Here is a 15967-nt window from a genome sequence, read left to right on the forward strand (position 1 = left end):
AGCAAGTCTGACTATTTCTGGAGGAATGATACACTAAAAGTCAATGAATGATGTTTTACCCAAACTGCTACGAAACATATGGTATGTACCGTTCCAGGCGTGAACTGCTACGTGGACCACACTCGCTCTAGTATGCCCATATAAAAAGGATAACAGTGGGGACCATGTGATAACCGTAATCTTCTTGCGCATGCCACACAACACTAGCGTGCAACACCTCCGTCATGCACATCACCACACGCTTGTCGTGTACAGCTGCCTACGCTGTACACCTCCATCACGCACAACTGCCTATGGGTACACCTCTTCTCCTCCTTCTGCTTCCTCCCTTTTGCTTCTTCCTCTTCCTCTACCGTCTCCTTTTCTTCTTCCTCTTCCTCCACCATGCCTTCCTCTTCTCCTTTTTCTTCCTCTCCGAAACATGGGTACGTACTGGTATGTACTGACATATGGTACACCGGTACTGACCAGTATGTATTGGTACCGAAACAGGTCCGGTGCCTGAAATAGTGATCTCGTTAGAAATTATACGAGGTAAAACAGTTAATAGTATATGGTGAATTAGTAGGTAGGACAAGTGGGTTCCCAATTTGTAGAGGATACAATAAGAATAACTAAGGGCTAATTAGGTCTTCCCGATTTCACTTGTAATAGATGAACATGCTAGCAAAACCAATATGAAGTCTTTTGACTTGTGTTGTTTGACAATGATATTTAATTTGTTGAGAAGAGTTGGACAAGCTCTAAGTAGTGAAGAAGTTTTAATAGTAGGGTTTTAGACTAAATATATTAGGGCTGAATAGTAGGTACTACGACTTTAGTACAAGAACACATGGCAATGACTACAGAGTTGAAATATATAATTGAAGTGAAATTTCTGGTGCTTTTAACCTGCTGAAGAGAGATTGAAAATGGTCATATTTGTAAATAAAGAGTGTAGTTAAAATGGAAATGTGTGTTTAGGGTGTTTGTGTGACCATGGTTTCAAATACCAGTAGCACCAAGCAGTATTTATGAGTTCAGGCTGGCTGGAGCTTACTGCAAAGAGGAAAATTTTTGTATTGTTCACCTCATGTTGCTCTATGTAAAAGTAGATGCTTGAGAATATTTAAGGGAATCAAAGTTTAGGGAGGTGATATCTCAATAATAGTTAATCTAGCATTTTTTTTATACAACTACAGAGGTATTATAGTCTGGAGGAGGACAATAGATACTTTAGGCTAGGTGTGGCAAAAGTGTATCATGCATTTCATTGTTTGAAGGACATAGGAACAGAATAAAAAGAATAGTTTACGACATTCTGTTAGAGAATCACATAATATAAGGGGTACACACAAATTGGTTTGATTGGTTTTAAAGAAATTTTCAAACTGAATCTAACATGTTCAATTTACAATTATGGAATCAACACAAACCATGCATAGGAAAAAAAATTGAATGACATTAGTTTGGGGTATATTAAAGCAATTTTACTTTTGGGTTAGTTTGCTGCAGTTTATGCAAGAATATTGTATTACTTGCATAATATGTACAGTAAAGACATCAACTTTTGAATATAGTGGTACATATAGTGTCATCTTACTTACCTGGAGCAACATCATCAGCTTCATGTGATGATGATGGTTGATGACTAGCACCTCGTATGATCTTTAGTACCCTTCTTCATTACTATAGGTCCCTTAGTGCCTTTTAAGTTGTTATGCTGTTTGTTGTTATCTATTGTCTATCTAACTTTTGACTTCTTCGGTTTTCATAATTCATATAGTTTTTTGCAAATTTGTGAAGCATAGACGATGCTATGGAACTGCATCTAATGTTAGTTGAATTTATCAAAAGTTGTCATTGCCTCAAAGAAAATTATAGTAACTGTTCAAGTAATGCTTTGTACTTCCATGGTGCATAGATGATACTGATTTTTGGTTGATCCATTTGTATGACATTTCACTACTTTTTGTTATATTTATTTTATAAGCTCACCGAGGTTTACTTTAAATAATAGAATAGGATATTTGATAATCTTCTCAAAAGATGATCTAATTTGGAAATAGACATGCTCATAGTCTTAGTGTCACTTGCTTTGTTTTTGCCTCCATACTCATAGTTTGCTAGAGTTTTAAGAATATGAAAGATGATCTAACTTGCTCAGTTTTTCACTTTCTGGAGTTGTCTTGTTATTTGACAAGTTGAGGATAAATTCACTTGAGTCTATATTTCTTTTCTGTTATGATGTTAGTGGTTGTGCCTATTTAATGTCAATATTTAATGATTTTGAAACTAAACTCCCCTTAATGCAACTCTTTTTATGTTCTTCCTATGCAAATTTTTGTCTGCATTTTTCCTTCATACCAGTGTTTCACTACATAATTACATCCTCCCCTTTTTCGGTCTTTACCAATCCTTCTAAGCTTCATACTACACTTCTTCAACAGCACACAAGTGTTGAGATTTGCTCCTTTACTTCTCTGGTCATCCATAACTTGCCACTGATTTTCATTCTTAGGTTTTTTCATTTCATGGTTCACTTTCTCAACCTGCATTTATTAAAACTAACCATCATTTTTCAATTCTTTGCAACTTTAGCAGTTACCCAAACTTTTACCACTTTTATTTCAGACCAATTTTTCCTGATCCAATTTTGACCAGAAAATATGAGAAACAACAGCCTAAACATTCAGCTAAATATCTGCACAGTATTTTCTTGATCCATCATGCTAGGTCAGATAGTTTCCCTGCGCATGGCCAGGTACGAAATTTTGGCGTAGTTATGCCTTAAGGATTAGAACAAGTCCCGTATAAAAATTAACATTTCCACCTTTTTCTGGATTTTTCCTAAACTAGTTGAACTTTCATAAGTTGTTGCTTAGATGCATGAGCTTAAACTTTTGTCAGTAAGGTAGACATTCCAACTGTATATTGAACATATTTATTCTGTACATGTGCTATTTGGTAGAAACTAGTTTCTTCATAAGATTCTGACAAAAAAAGTGAAGATGCATGACTGATGAGAATCAAGTCCTCTTCTCAGTGGAATAGTTCACCTGACCCAATGGAGCAGGAAAAGTATCAATTTTTTCTCATGTTCCATCCTATTTCGTTTCTCCATTAAACCTATTTCTGATTTCTCAAGATGGAAATATTATTAAATAAAAAAAAAAATTCAGGAGACAAAAAAACTCTACTTGGTTAGTCGTTAAGTAAGATAATTTAACACAAATAATGCAGAATTGCTTGCTTTGTTAGGCCTTCAACTATGAATTTGAATAATTTGGATAGCCGATGGCCGGTGGTTACACCCAAATTGAAATTAAACCTACTCTCAGTTTCTTGATCACTAACATAAAATGTGAATGTATTTAGGGTTTGAAATTGGCCAGTTACAAAGTATTGATGCGTAGGATGTATACATTGATCACTGAAAATCATACTGGTATATCAGATATTAAAATTATAGATTGTTCTTTACATGCATATTATATAAGGTGATTAATGATTCAAGAAAAAGGATGGTTAGCAACCAGATTTTATCAGAACTAAAGTTAGGAACGCTCAGAAAACTTTTCTGAAATGTACATCAAGATACATCCCTCAAATGATAAATGCTTGGACCACTTTAAGCCAAGGTTCACTGTTTCGTTCCAATCAGCAGTACCAGTCTTGGCCCAGACCGGTATGCACTAGTTGGTACCAGCATATAGTATGTTGGTACACTGGTATGTGCCGGTTTTGGGAAAATGACCAATAAATAGCCGAAAAATACCTGAAAAATATAAAACTTTTTAATCCTATTTTAATGCAATTTGAATTCAATTTCAATAAGAGGAGAGTGCAAATGAGTCATAAATGGCCAGCAATTGTTCTTTTAGGATAAGATAGCAAATTTATCTTTTTTAGATCGTTGGGGAACAACTAGTTGTAATTTAGACCTAAAAGTATAATACTGGACCTATTAGACCTAAAAGAAAAAGCACTAATCAACCTAATTATTCATAATAATACACTAATAAGGATCTAATTATGTCAAAAGATAATTAAAATGTTGAAAGAGCATAAATACCTTTAATTGAAGAGAGCTTCATCAAATGACACATTTAAATCCCTTCGCTTGAAGGTTTTGAAGTTCCAATGAGCTCTAATCATCGATTATGATGCTTAATTGAGAAAAAGAGTGAGAAAGTGAGTGAGAAAGAGAGGGAGAAAGAGTGTGAAGGGGAGTGAAAGAGGGGAGGGAGGGTTTAAAAAGAGGGGTTCAACGGTCAAATTGATCATTGACCCATATGATTTTGACCCAAGTGAACCGGTACAATTGGAATCCGACGGACCAATATAGGTCGGTAACGATTGAGTTTCGATCATATCGCTCGATATAGGGGGCATATCAAGCGGTACACTTCTTGTGTACCACCCGAAATGGGTTCCCTATACCGATTTGTCACGGACTGTCCTAGAGCGGTGCTTCATCTAGGTGTGACCCAAGAGTGGGTGAATGAAGGTCGATTGCCAAAGGAGCGAACAAAATCGAAGGTGGAAGAGACCCTGCGATGTATTGGTAGAGGCCACACATGGAGGGTTCACAATTCGAGTTTATTCCACAAGGATCAGAATGCAATGGAGATGTCACCAGGAGGCGACATGGTGCAGCGGATCGTGGTGGAACAATTCGTGGCAATGCGATACACACGACATAGTCCCGTGAGGGACTAGATCATACGGAGGTATGATCGGGAGCTACTGGAAGCTCCACTTCTGTGAACAACACAACGACAAGAAGGGCTATGGATTCAAGGAGTGAAGGTCATGGTATCGCAGAGGCGGGTCTTCCGTGCGTGCATCGAATTTTGCATCGGATGAAAGCCTTGGTCATCAGCATATGGGGGCTGTGTTCCACCAAGGAAAAAGTTCGAATGCAAGTAACAGTGAGTCCCATAGGAGGGACTTGATCATACAGAGGTATGATTGAAGCAGCTGGAGAGTTGGACTGCTCCAGAGCTCATATTCGCTTAAGGGAGCTCGGCAAGTTAGAGGACAAGGCCGAGTAAGCGAACGTTGCTACCAAGGAAGCTAAGGAGAACAGAATCGGTGCAAACCCTACAACGTGATGGCAGAGGCCATGCATGGGAGTTGCAGTCTGTCTTTCCATCGACCAAACGGACTGCTTGGAGAACACAGAGGTGTTGAAGCAGGGGGTCGAAAGGGGCGAGGAAGCGACGACGAGTCCAGAGGGACTTAGCTACCCAAAATCAAGCATCGGTTAGAATGGAGGAGGACTCGGAGGAGTGCCACAGAGGCATATCTACTGATTGTGAAGAAAAAGGATACAGATGCGAGGCGACGGATAGTAGTGCCATGGGCATGGCAGCGCCATGGTACTGCAGAGGTGGGACTTCTGTGAAAGTCATTGATCCCTTGCTCTCATGGAGGGAGAGCGCTTGGTCGTGAAAGGGGCCGAGGAGGTGGAGCAAGCAGAGGCAATCTCCAAGTACCGAGACAAGGCTGAACGACAAAGGCCAAGGAACTTCGTAAGACCGGTGTCAATGAGTTTCTCATCAAGATAGCCGAAAGTGAAGGACTTCGGGTCATGCAAGAGTGCATAACCAAGGAACGAAGCAGGCAGTACGCGGTGCTGTACCTTCGCTACTCAAGGGAGTAGGCGGCAGGGTTGATGGAGAAGACGGTACAATCCCAGAAGCGACCAAACCTATGAGAGAACTACTCCAAGTTGGGGTGAAAACTTCCTGCATTCCAGAAGTTCAATGGCATTGAGAAGGTGAATCACAGTAGCTAACTCAACGCAAGGAGTGTAAATACTTCAAGTGCTTCAGAAGTGTGAGCAAAGAGCAGGCGAAGGCCAGTAACCAGCTCGATGCATAGAGTACAACCTCGAGGAGGCGGGCAAAGTCAAGTAACCTTTGCCTTCTCAACTCTTAAGAGAATGGGCGAAACCGAGTACCCCAATTCTCTTATCTATCCAGCAGAGGAGCTCTGCATATGTTCAAAGACCCTTCGAAGATAATGGAAGACAATAATTGTCAAATCCTCACCAACGGTGATTAGTGTTACTGAGAGTAGATTGTCCGCTTCATTTCCCAACAAAATGCCAATCGAAAGCGGAAGTGATGCGAACCTACTTGGATGTGACAACTAAGTGAAAGAAGAGTCAATGAGCAAATTTTGTGGAGGAAGGACCTAAAACTTCAGAAGTTTGCGAGACGATGCTCGTTAAAGCTCCAACAAGCATCCACCCAGTTCAAGCAGCATGAGGAATTTGAGAGACTGGCGCAATAAGGATGGTCTTTTCCTTCATCTGGGGGGACCCGCAGGTATCAACAATGATCAACACAACTCAGCCAACCCCACACCAGAGTCAGAGTTATTGGGGAGTTGAAGCAGCATGGCAGATCAAAGGTTCGACTACTCAAAAATAGTAGCGGAGAGCAGCAAGGAGCCAAGAGGCGCATTGTAGCTGGAGCAGAAGATTGAAGACTCAGCAAAGGTGAGGAGTTGCAGTGTCGACAAAGGCTTCAACGAGGACGTCGAAGGAATAAGTGGGGGAGAATGTCACGGACAAACTTCTAAACAGGATGTTTGATGTAATGCTTATGTATGTCCGTTTCTTTTGGTATGTTCATGCCTTGTACAGCATGTAGAGGGACGGCCGAAGGCTTAATAGTCCCATTTTAGTTGGGTTGGTGACCTTTTTAGGCTTGTAAATAAAGGTTGTGTCATGTGGACACGTGCGAGAGATTTTCGGTTTGTAATGGACCATTTTACCCTTTGTTGTGCAACTGTTCAGAGCTTGTAAAGTCTGTTTGTAATTTGCATTGTCTATGAAGTGTTTTTCAGAGATGTCTGCTTGTGGATCCCGATTGAGGCGTTCTCTCTAACCCGTTCTCTCTTTTGTTGGTCCTAAGGGACAATAGGAGGTTTTGGGGAGGCTGACCTTTGCGAACGGACACACAAGGGTGCCGCACGACTTAGGCAAAACCAGCTAAGTCCGTGACAGATTGTCAGGCTGACTGGTATGTACTGCCGATTTCATATGCAAAACCAACGTTGCTTTAAGCATACACAGTCTTGATTTAAGCTATACTCAAACTGTGGTTAGACTATGGACCACTCCATTCACTCTGCATTGCATATCTCATCCTTCCTATTTAAGCATATAGAAATTCATCTCGACGATTTTTTGGTTGTCAAGTTCTCAGCAGTTTTGTCACACTGGGTCCTTGTTATCATTGGGCTCACATCTGATCAAATCAAGCTATTTATGTTGGTCCTTATCATGATCACGACAAACTTAGATTTTGCTGGTTGAAATGGATGCTCAATCTAGTAATGCAGCTCCTTGTTTGTTGGTTGCTTTAGTTGTCTTTTTGCGAAACAAATAATCATCCAGTTGTATTCAATCTTCATAGATTGCTCAATCTGGTTGCCTGTGATTTCACTTGGAGGATCTATAACTTTCATGGATTTCTTCTATTTCATGTTCAGTTTATCAACACTGTGATCCTTGTTTTAATCTTTGTCAATTTGAGTTGGCAAATAAAGGAAGCTTCAGACCCTTTTGTTTTCATCTTGTTTGTCCTTCATCTACTCCGGGCAAATTAAATTTCTGGAGCTGTTGAGCTTTGTTCCGGAAAGAAAACATGTCCAAGGTTGATTAGAGAAGCAAAAAGGCTGTAATTTCAATATTTAACAGGGAAAAATTGTTCACTTTGAAGAATGAAGAGAAAAATAGCAAACGGGCATAGGACATTGATAGAACCCTTGCAGATTCTAAACTTGGGGTTGATCTCTTTAGGGGATCGGCCTCCTTGGAACTCTATAGGGGTTCCTCTCTCCAAGTTGCTGCTCAAAGGTTGTAGAAAAGATTCATCTATTGTTTCTGAAAAGAGGAGGAATGCATGACTATTTATAGGGCTTCTAAACCTTAACTCATAATATGACTCCTACTCAAGACTTCTATTCCTTTACAACTCCTAATTCTTCTCTAAGAAACAACCTCCTAACCCTAGTCGGCCTCTTCACCTCTTTAATAGGGGTCAGCTTAGGTAGGTTTTACATGAATGTCCCTCTCAATTAGGACTCTCCTAGCTAGAGTCCTAATAGACCCGCCCTCTTCAAATCAGCCTTGTCATCGAGGCTGACGATTCATGAATTCTGAGAATTTGATCTTCAAGTCGCCATAGTTCTCCCAAGTGGCATCTTCTGTTGGTAGGTTCGCCCACTGTATTAGCACTTCAGTAGTGGGTCGTCGTCGTCGAGTCACGATCCGTCGATCAATAATGGCACTTGGCTGGGTCTGGAGTTCTCCTTGGGTAGTCATATTTGGTGGGTGGCTTTGGACTGTCTCCAAGCACCTATTTACAACTTCTGTCTGGCCATCGGTTTGTGGGTGATATGCCATACTCCTTTTCAATTTAGTACCCTGCATATGGAATAACTTTATCCAAAATCTGCTTGTAAAGATGCAAGTAGAATTTGTCAGAAGCACAATGCGTCCCTTATAGCGTAATTCTTTTGAGTCCCAACTGTAATGAGCCACGGAGCTTGGTGCTTCCTCCAATTTTTTTATGATCTTATTGGTCTTCAAATCTTCCTGCCATTCTATCTTAATATCCTCAAGGAAGTCGCTGGTCGGAAGTAAAACAGCCGAAAATTCAGCTTGCTCGGGTAGCTGTGAAAGCGCATCTGCAACAACATTCTCTTTCCACTTTTTGTAAGTTATTTTATAATCAAATCCAAGAAGTTTTGCATTTTTGCTGCTCAAGGGATGATATCTTTTGCTCCAAAAAGTACTTGAGGCTTTTATAGTCGGTTTTAATTTGAAATCGTCGACCGATCAAGTAGGGTCTCCGCCTCGTTGTTGCGTGCACAATGACGAGCATCTCCTTATCATATGTTGACATATTTTGATGGGAGGGAGACAATGCCTTGCTAGTGTATGCGAGTGGTCGACCATCTTGCATGAGAATGACTCCAATTCTGACTCCAGATGCGTCGGCCTCAATAATGAAGGGTCGGCTGAAATCTGGTAGTGATAGCATCGGTGTCGTCATCATGGCTGCCTTAAGTTTGTCGAAGGCAGCGAAGGCTTTGTCCAACCATTGGAAGACATCTTTTTTCAGTAAGGAAGTAAGTGGTGCACTGATCTTTCCATAGTTTTTCACGAACTTGCGGTAGTAGCCTATTAAACCCAGAAATCCATGTAGCAATTTTATGTTCCTCGGGGTCGGCCAGTTCTCCATTGCTTCTGTTTTGGAGAGGTCCACCATCACACCTTCCTTTGATATGATATGCCCAAGATATTCCATCTTTTGTTGAAGAAAGCAAAAATTCATAGTGGTCGTTGTGTGTTCGAAAGGCGATTTTCGGTATGCCTTTTTCACACACTCGTATTTGATGATACCCGGATCGAAGGTCCAGTTTTGTGAAGATTTGTGCTCCCTTTCATCTAGCAATTCATCTACTACTGGAATAGGGTATTTATCCTTGATGGTTATACCATTGAGAGCTCGGTAATCAACGCATATTCGCCATGTTGCGTCATTCTTGCATACAAGTAGCATCGGTGAAGAGTAGAGGTTGCAACTTGGCCGAATAACTCCTGTTTCAAGCATCTCGTTTACAATCCTTTCTATTTCATCCTTCTGGAGATGTAGATACTGATATGGCCAGGTATTTGCTGGAGGTTTGCCTTGAAGAATCGTTATATAATGATCATGCCGACGGGTAAGAGATAGGTTGTTCAGTTCATCAAATATATCTGAAAATTCAGTAAGCAAAGGAAGTAGGTTTGGATCTTCAAATTCTATTGGCTCTCCCTTAGTTTGCTGCTCAAGTTGTACCAAAAAGCCATTGCATACTTTATGCAAAACATTTTTCATTTGTTGTGTGCAAATCGTCGTTACGTCGCCCCCACGTTTCCCGTGCAATATCACCTTTATAATTAGTTGCATAAAATTCCAAGAAACATCACCTAATGTCGTCAACCATTTAATTCTGAGCATGGATGATCATCAAGAGGGAGGAGGAAGAAATATGTAATTATCTCTTGGTCCTACAGCAACAGTTTCACTTGCGGGCGCCTACGATCATACTTCAAAATCCGTTTGTCTGTGACCTTAACGTCAAACCTGCTGCAATTCTTGATACGTAATGCCATCCGGACAGCAACCTTACTGTTTAGGAAGTTATTAGTACTGCCCGTGTTGATGAGAACAATGATCGGTTGTTGTTTGAGAAGGCCTCCAACTTTCATCATTTGCGGGTTTGAGTAGCCGGCTAGTGCATGTACCGTAACTTCGGTCAGTTGTGGCTCTTCTTCTATATCTTCTTCTTCATGTTCAAGGCTCTCTTCTGGATGTTCAATGACCTCTTCTTCTACTGGTTCAATCATAAGAAGTCTCCCTTTACTACAGCGATGCTCACGGCTCCACGGCTCGTTGCAATGCCAACATAACCCCTTCGCATATCGCTCCCGAAGCTCTTCTCTTGTCAACCTTTTTGGTGCAGGGACTCGGTCGATAGTAGAGGGGGCTGAATGCTTTAGTATTGCTGGTTGAGGAGTGACCCTAGTCTTCCGAGCTTCATGGTTCAATCGCTCCTCTTGATGTCGTGCGAAAGAGATGGCTGCCATAAGCGTGTACGGTTGTCACGCTTTAACTTCTCCCCGGATCTCCGGCTTCAAGCCCTCAATGAAGGTCCCCAATAGCTGTTTTTGAGACCAATCACGAGTTTGATTAGCTAACCTTTCAAACCTGGTTTGGTACTCTTGAATGGTGGAGGTTTGTCGGATCTTTGCTAGTTGTCCATCAATGTTCTCGTAATCGGTTGGTCCGAAGCAGATCAGCAGTCCTTCTTTGAATTGTCGCCGTGAAAGGACTTCATAAGTGTGTTCAAACCAGTTAAACCATTGTATGGCATCCCCTTCAAGATGTATAGCTGCAATTTTCACCATAGATGCGTCCGCGGTTTTGTAGTACTGAAAATATCGCTCCGCGTGCGAGATCCAACCAATCAGGTCTCCTTCTTCCCATCTAGGGAAGTCCACTCTCATGCATGGATAGTTGGGGTCGGTAATAGAGCTTCCCCTCTCTTGGAAGTCATATCTTCGGGCTTGGTGCGATTGGTTAGAGCTCTCTCCTTGATATGATTTCTTCGGGCTTGGTGGTCGGCCCAAATTGAGTTTGGTAAAGAGAGTCCGAATCTTATCCTCCATTCGGGCTTCGAAGGCTTCGAATTTAACTTTGATTACCTCCTCAGATGCCATAGTATATGTCTTCAAATCTGTGATGTTAAGATCTCTCTTTTGTTGTCGGGTTAAAGGCATGTATAGGTTCAGAGAAGTGATGGTCGAAAGGGTTGGTGGATTAGTGGATGTAGGCTGCGGTTTAGGCTTATTTTGTAGCTGTTTTGGGTGCAGTTTGAGGGTGTGGTTTGGTGGAGTTTTAGGGCTGTGGATGAAAGTTTTGGATCTGTGGTAGATGGCAGCAAAGGTTTGATAGAAATCAGTGGAAGTTGCAGCAAGTATGTGCTGTCTTGTAAGAGCAGAATTGTCGTCGAAGAAACAACGGTTTCTCGATGAAATTTTCACAAAAAACTTGAGAAAATTGAGGAGGAAATTGACAACAAAATCACAGTTTATATGACAACAAGGATGTCTAATTTAATCAAGAAAATTTCGGCAGTATAACAGCAAGGAAATTGGTGCAAGTTGCGATAGCAGAATTCTCGTCGAAAAATTTCAGCGGTTTACGACGAAAATTTGCAGCAACACAAAATCGTTTTTAGAGATGAATTCCTCAATAGATCAATTTTAGATGGAAGTCAAGATGATCTATGAAGTGTATAAGAAATTTCATTCAAAAAAGATTGCAAATAGATGGGTTAAGGCAACAATATGCGGCTAAAATTTTCTGCAGCACATATTTTTAAGTATAACAGATTGGACGTAAAAGATCAGTGGTTTATATTAAGAATTTTTTGACGAAACCAAAGGGAAATCCACTGTCAGGAAGTGTCAAAGCTATCATAAAAATTTCGTAGAGATTTGGATAGAAACAATGTAGTATCAAGATCAAACAAACAGTGCTATGCGGCTGAAATTTTACAGTGCAGATTTTCAAGTATAGCAAATTAGACGTAAAATATCAATGGTTTATATTGAGAATTTTTTGACAAAATCAAAGGGAAATCTGCTGTTAGGAAGTGTCAAAACTGTCATAAAAATTTCGTAGAGATTTGGATAGAAAAAATGTAGTAACAAGATCAAACAATCTGTGCTATGCGGTTGAAATTTTGCAATGTATCTTTCGTCGTAGAGATGAAAACTTTGCGACGAAAAGTTTATGCAGCAATTTTGGAATAATTTTTTTTTTGGATTTTCGAATAAAGATAACTAAATTGCAGCATCAGTAAGGTAGGAAACCAGAACCTATTGTAATTCACGGGGAGATCAAAGGATGATCTGCGGTGGTGGAGATGATGGCGGAATTTGGCGACGATCTTTTAAGCAATTGTGGGAATTACTTTAGGCGGCTGTGGAGGGTTAATGGATGGCTGTGGAAGGGCAGCGAGATGCCAAGAACGCTGCTCTGATACCAGGTGATAGAACCCTTGCAGATTCTAAACTTGGGGTTGATCTCTTTAGGGGATCGGCCTCCTTGGAACTCTATAGGGGTTCCTCCCTCCAAGTTGCTGCTCAAAGGCTGCAGAAAAGATTCATCTATTGCTTTTGAAAAGAGGAGGAATACATGGCTATTTATAGGGCTTCTAAACCCTAACTCCTAATAGGACTCCTACTCAAGACTCCTACTTCTAACCAACTCCTAATAGGATTCTTACTCAAGACTCCTTTTCCTTTACAACTCCTAATTCTTCTCTAAGAAACAACCTCCTAACCCTAGCCGGTCTCTTCACCTCTTTAATAGGAGTCGGCTTAGGTAGGTTTTACATGAATGTCCCTCTCAATTAGGACTCTCCTAGCTAGAGTCCTAACAGACATAGGGAACAAACAGGGTAACACAAAACACAATGAAAAACAAGAGTGACAAAGGCAAACCATTTCATTCAGCATATTGATATATGTCATCATCTTTTGGTGTAATAACTGAGAGCCTAGTTTCTTGGCTGGTTGAAACCATTTCAACAAGTTCGCATTTTTTATTAACAATTTTTTCAGCTGACTACATCAGCATATTGATATATGTCATCGACTGAACCCTATATAGGCTAGGACTCTAGATTCGGATCTTATTTTCTTTTTCTATACTCAGGTAATATAGTTATCTTCCAGCAAACTTTACTAGTATTTGAACTAACAGCAACCAAATACTTATAAAAAGAGTGCATAAAAAGAAATGATTCTTGAACTCAAAGAGTAGAAATACTTGTTTCAGTTCAGACCTGGACTCATTACTAAACTTAATTTATTCCACCTGTAAGGTATTTTCCTGTTATTTATCTTCATTAAAAAATTTCAATATGGCAAATAGTGGTCTTTTTTTCTTTAGGATTAGTCCAGCTCAGAATGGTAGTAGCATGAATGGATAAACAAAATCAAGACCTATAATTTTGAGCCACAGATGCAGTTGATTATAGATCAACTATACCTCAAGCTTCTTGGAAAGTTTTCGGGTGAATAATTTTCTAATTTAACAAGTTTTCGTGGTGACAGTTTATGACTGCTCAAATTTCCCTATTGTTTATAATAGAAAATAATGTTGCATTCTTCTTTTCTCATAATTTTTGCATGATCTAGATTATGATTAGTGTTTGAACTAAAGATTTGTTCTTCCTGCAGGGAAGCGGAATCAGTCCCGAGTTTTTGTAAGCAGTATACCTTCATCATCAGTTTTATATCATAATTCTATAATTATTATTCCCTCTAACCCTTTCTCCCTTTTCATTGAAGATCATGAGTTCATGGGTAACTCCATGTTCCAAGACCCTACAAATTCTTCAACTAGCTCACATATATGCCCATACTTGGCCCTACACGGCTTTCCTAATGCTATGCGTGCTGCACCATTGAGTTCTGCTGATTCTGTTCCCGATAGTGGTCTATTTCATCAGCATCCTGTTAGCTTGGGGGGACAGTCATCTTCTGATATGATGAACTCCCACAGTTTTCCTGCAACTGAGCCACCACAAACCCACAGTTGGCAGCAACAGCACCCTCTTTCTTTTCCTTTCTCGGGAAATGCAGATCAGTCTGCATCTCAATATGGTGTCAGGATGTCGAGAAATGATACTGGCAACCAGCATAGACTGGGATCTTTTGTGCATCCCCATCCTCTCATGCATGGGTAGGTGCCCTCTTCAATTCATTTGAATTGTATAATGTGGGGTCTTTATTTCTGGAGATGCTATAATTGAATATCTTGAAGGTGCTTCATCACTGTCCTAACAATTGTAGGTCTGTCGCACGCAGTGGAAGCAATTTAGTCGGATCAGTGGGCCCACCTATGACAGGAGAGGTTAGGGGTCACAATAGTGGTCTCGGCAGTCACATGTATCAGCCATCCTTATTTTCCTCATCACTCCTGAGCTCCCCATTCACTCCCATTAGGAGGATGAGACCAAGGGGAGTAACCCTTGTTTCCTCAGTTGGAGCTCCTTCCTCAGCCGAAGTAGGGGGGTTTTACGGCTTCTCAGTCTCTGGATCCGTAAACAGAAATCATCAAGAAGGTGATAACCTAGGTAGACATGTTGATCGGTTTTATGGATGGGGTAGAGATGGCATCAGCCCACTGCCATGGATTCCTGTCGAGGGTGAGTCTCATTGGTGGGGCCCTTTCAACCCCAGTGAGAGCCCTGTGCCAGGAGGCTTCACTCAACGAGCTACACCTGAGAGGGCCACACACAACTGTCCAGAGAACGGTTACCAGCAAATGCCGCCTCCAGGGTTGCCGCCATACATGTGAGACATGCCACCAACACACAACAGGCTTCAAGATATCCTCTCTTTTGGTTTTGCACATCCCCCCATATCGCACAAAACTCTGTTTTGAACAGGGGAACTGTGCTCATGGCAGTTCTCGGTGGGACATGGTGGTGCTGCTAAGGTTTGCTCCTGCATTGCCCTTTACCAGGTACTGGGCTGTTCATTTTGCTGGTTTTGCTCTTGAATGACATATATAAGTGCCAAAACAATGCTGGAAACAAGATCTAAGGTGTTGCTTGACTTCTATTTAACATAAATCCCACCTTTAAGCCTGGTGCTGAATCCAGCCGAAATACTTGTTCCATCATGTAATGCAAATTCTGTGATTATAAAGAATTCTGTGGCAAGGGTTTTCTGCTCCTCGTTCGTCCTCTGCTAATCAACAACAGATCTGATGAACTTATCGGTCGGCCGGCTGTACCGATCGAGGTAGGTGTTATTTCTGCCGATGTCGGTTCAAAGTTATTTTTTGCAATTCTTTATTGGTTGAGGATTAACCTCAAGACAAAACTCGAACTTATTGATTTCTGGTCATGCTTCTGCTATGCTATCTTTCTATTAGGCTGTGGCGCGTAATAAAGAAAAACAAAAAACATTGTCTAAGCCAACAACTTTGAGCTGAAATTATTCGAGGCAAAGGCTGTAAATTGCTTGTATGCTTCACGTCATTACATATATGTATTTTGTTAGATTTTCGTGGAGATTAGAAATCTTGTAAAGAATATATGGTTGCATGCCGGAATCAGATCTGAAAAATATCAGACATTTTTTTTTAATTTATCTTTTTCCTCGTTTCTCTTTCATTTTTAATCAATTCAACTGAACCAATGCTTTCAACTGAATAAAATTAATATAAATAATATCTAAAATATTAAATAAATTATAATATATACATCAATTTATATCAATAAAAATACAAAATAATTGTAAACTTGCTCTTGAAATTACGGACAAATTGAAATTACAAAAAAGAACAAATTATGAAAATATAAAATAAAAATCATAATATTGAACATATAAGTA

At 40.4% G+C, this 15967-nt stretch overlaps 1 protein-coding gene across 2 annotated transcripts in view; it reads left to right on the forward strand.

Annotated features, from left to right (window-relative positions):
• Positions 1 to 15303, forward strand: part of LOC135678411 (E3 ubiquitin-protein ligase IPI1-like) — a 32087-nt gene extending 16784 nt beyond the window's left edge. Inside the window, exons 4-6 of one of the 2 annotated variants that reach the window (XM_065191203.1) lie at positions 13802 to 13827; positions 13913 to 14306; positions 14432 to 15303. In XM_065191203.1, the coding sequence (XP_065047275.1) occupies positions 13802 to 13827; positions 13913 to 14306; positions 14432 to 14924 (913 nt within the window). In that variant the 3' untranslated portion in view covers positions 14925 to 15303. Of the gene's footprint in view, positions 1 to 13801; positions 13828 to 13912; positions 14307 to 14416 lie in introns of both variants that reach the window. The other variant, XM_065191199.1, reaches the window with a different exon arrangement.
• Positions 15304 to 15967: the final 664 nt, after the last annotated feature.

This window comes from Musa acuminata, chromosome BXJ1-1 (assembly GCF_036884655.1).
Source record: "Musa acuminata AAA Group cultivar baxijiao chromosome BXJ1-1, Cavendish_Baxijiao_AAA, whole genome shotgun sequence".
NCBI classification, from domain to species: Eukaryota; Viridiplantae; Streptophyta; class Magnoliopsida; order Zingiberales; family Musaceae; genus Musa; species Musa acuminata.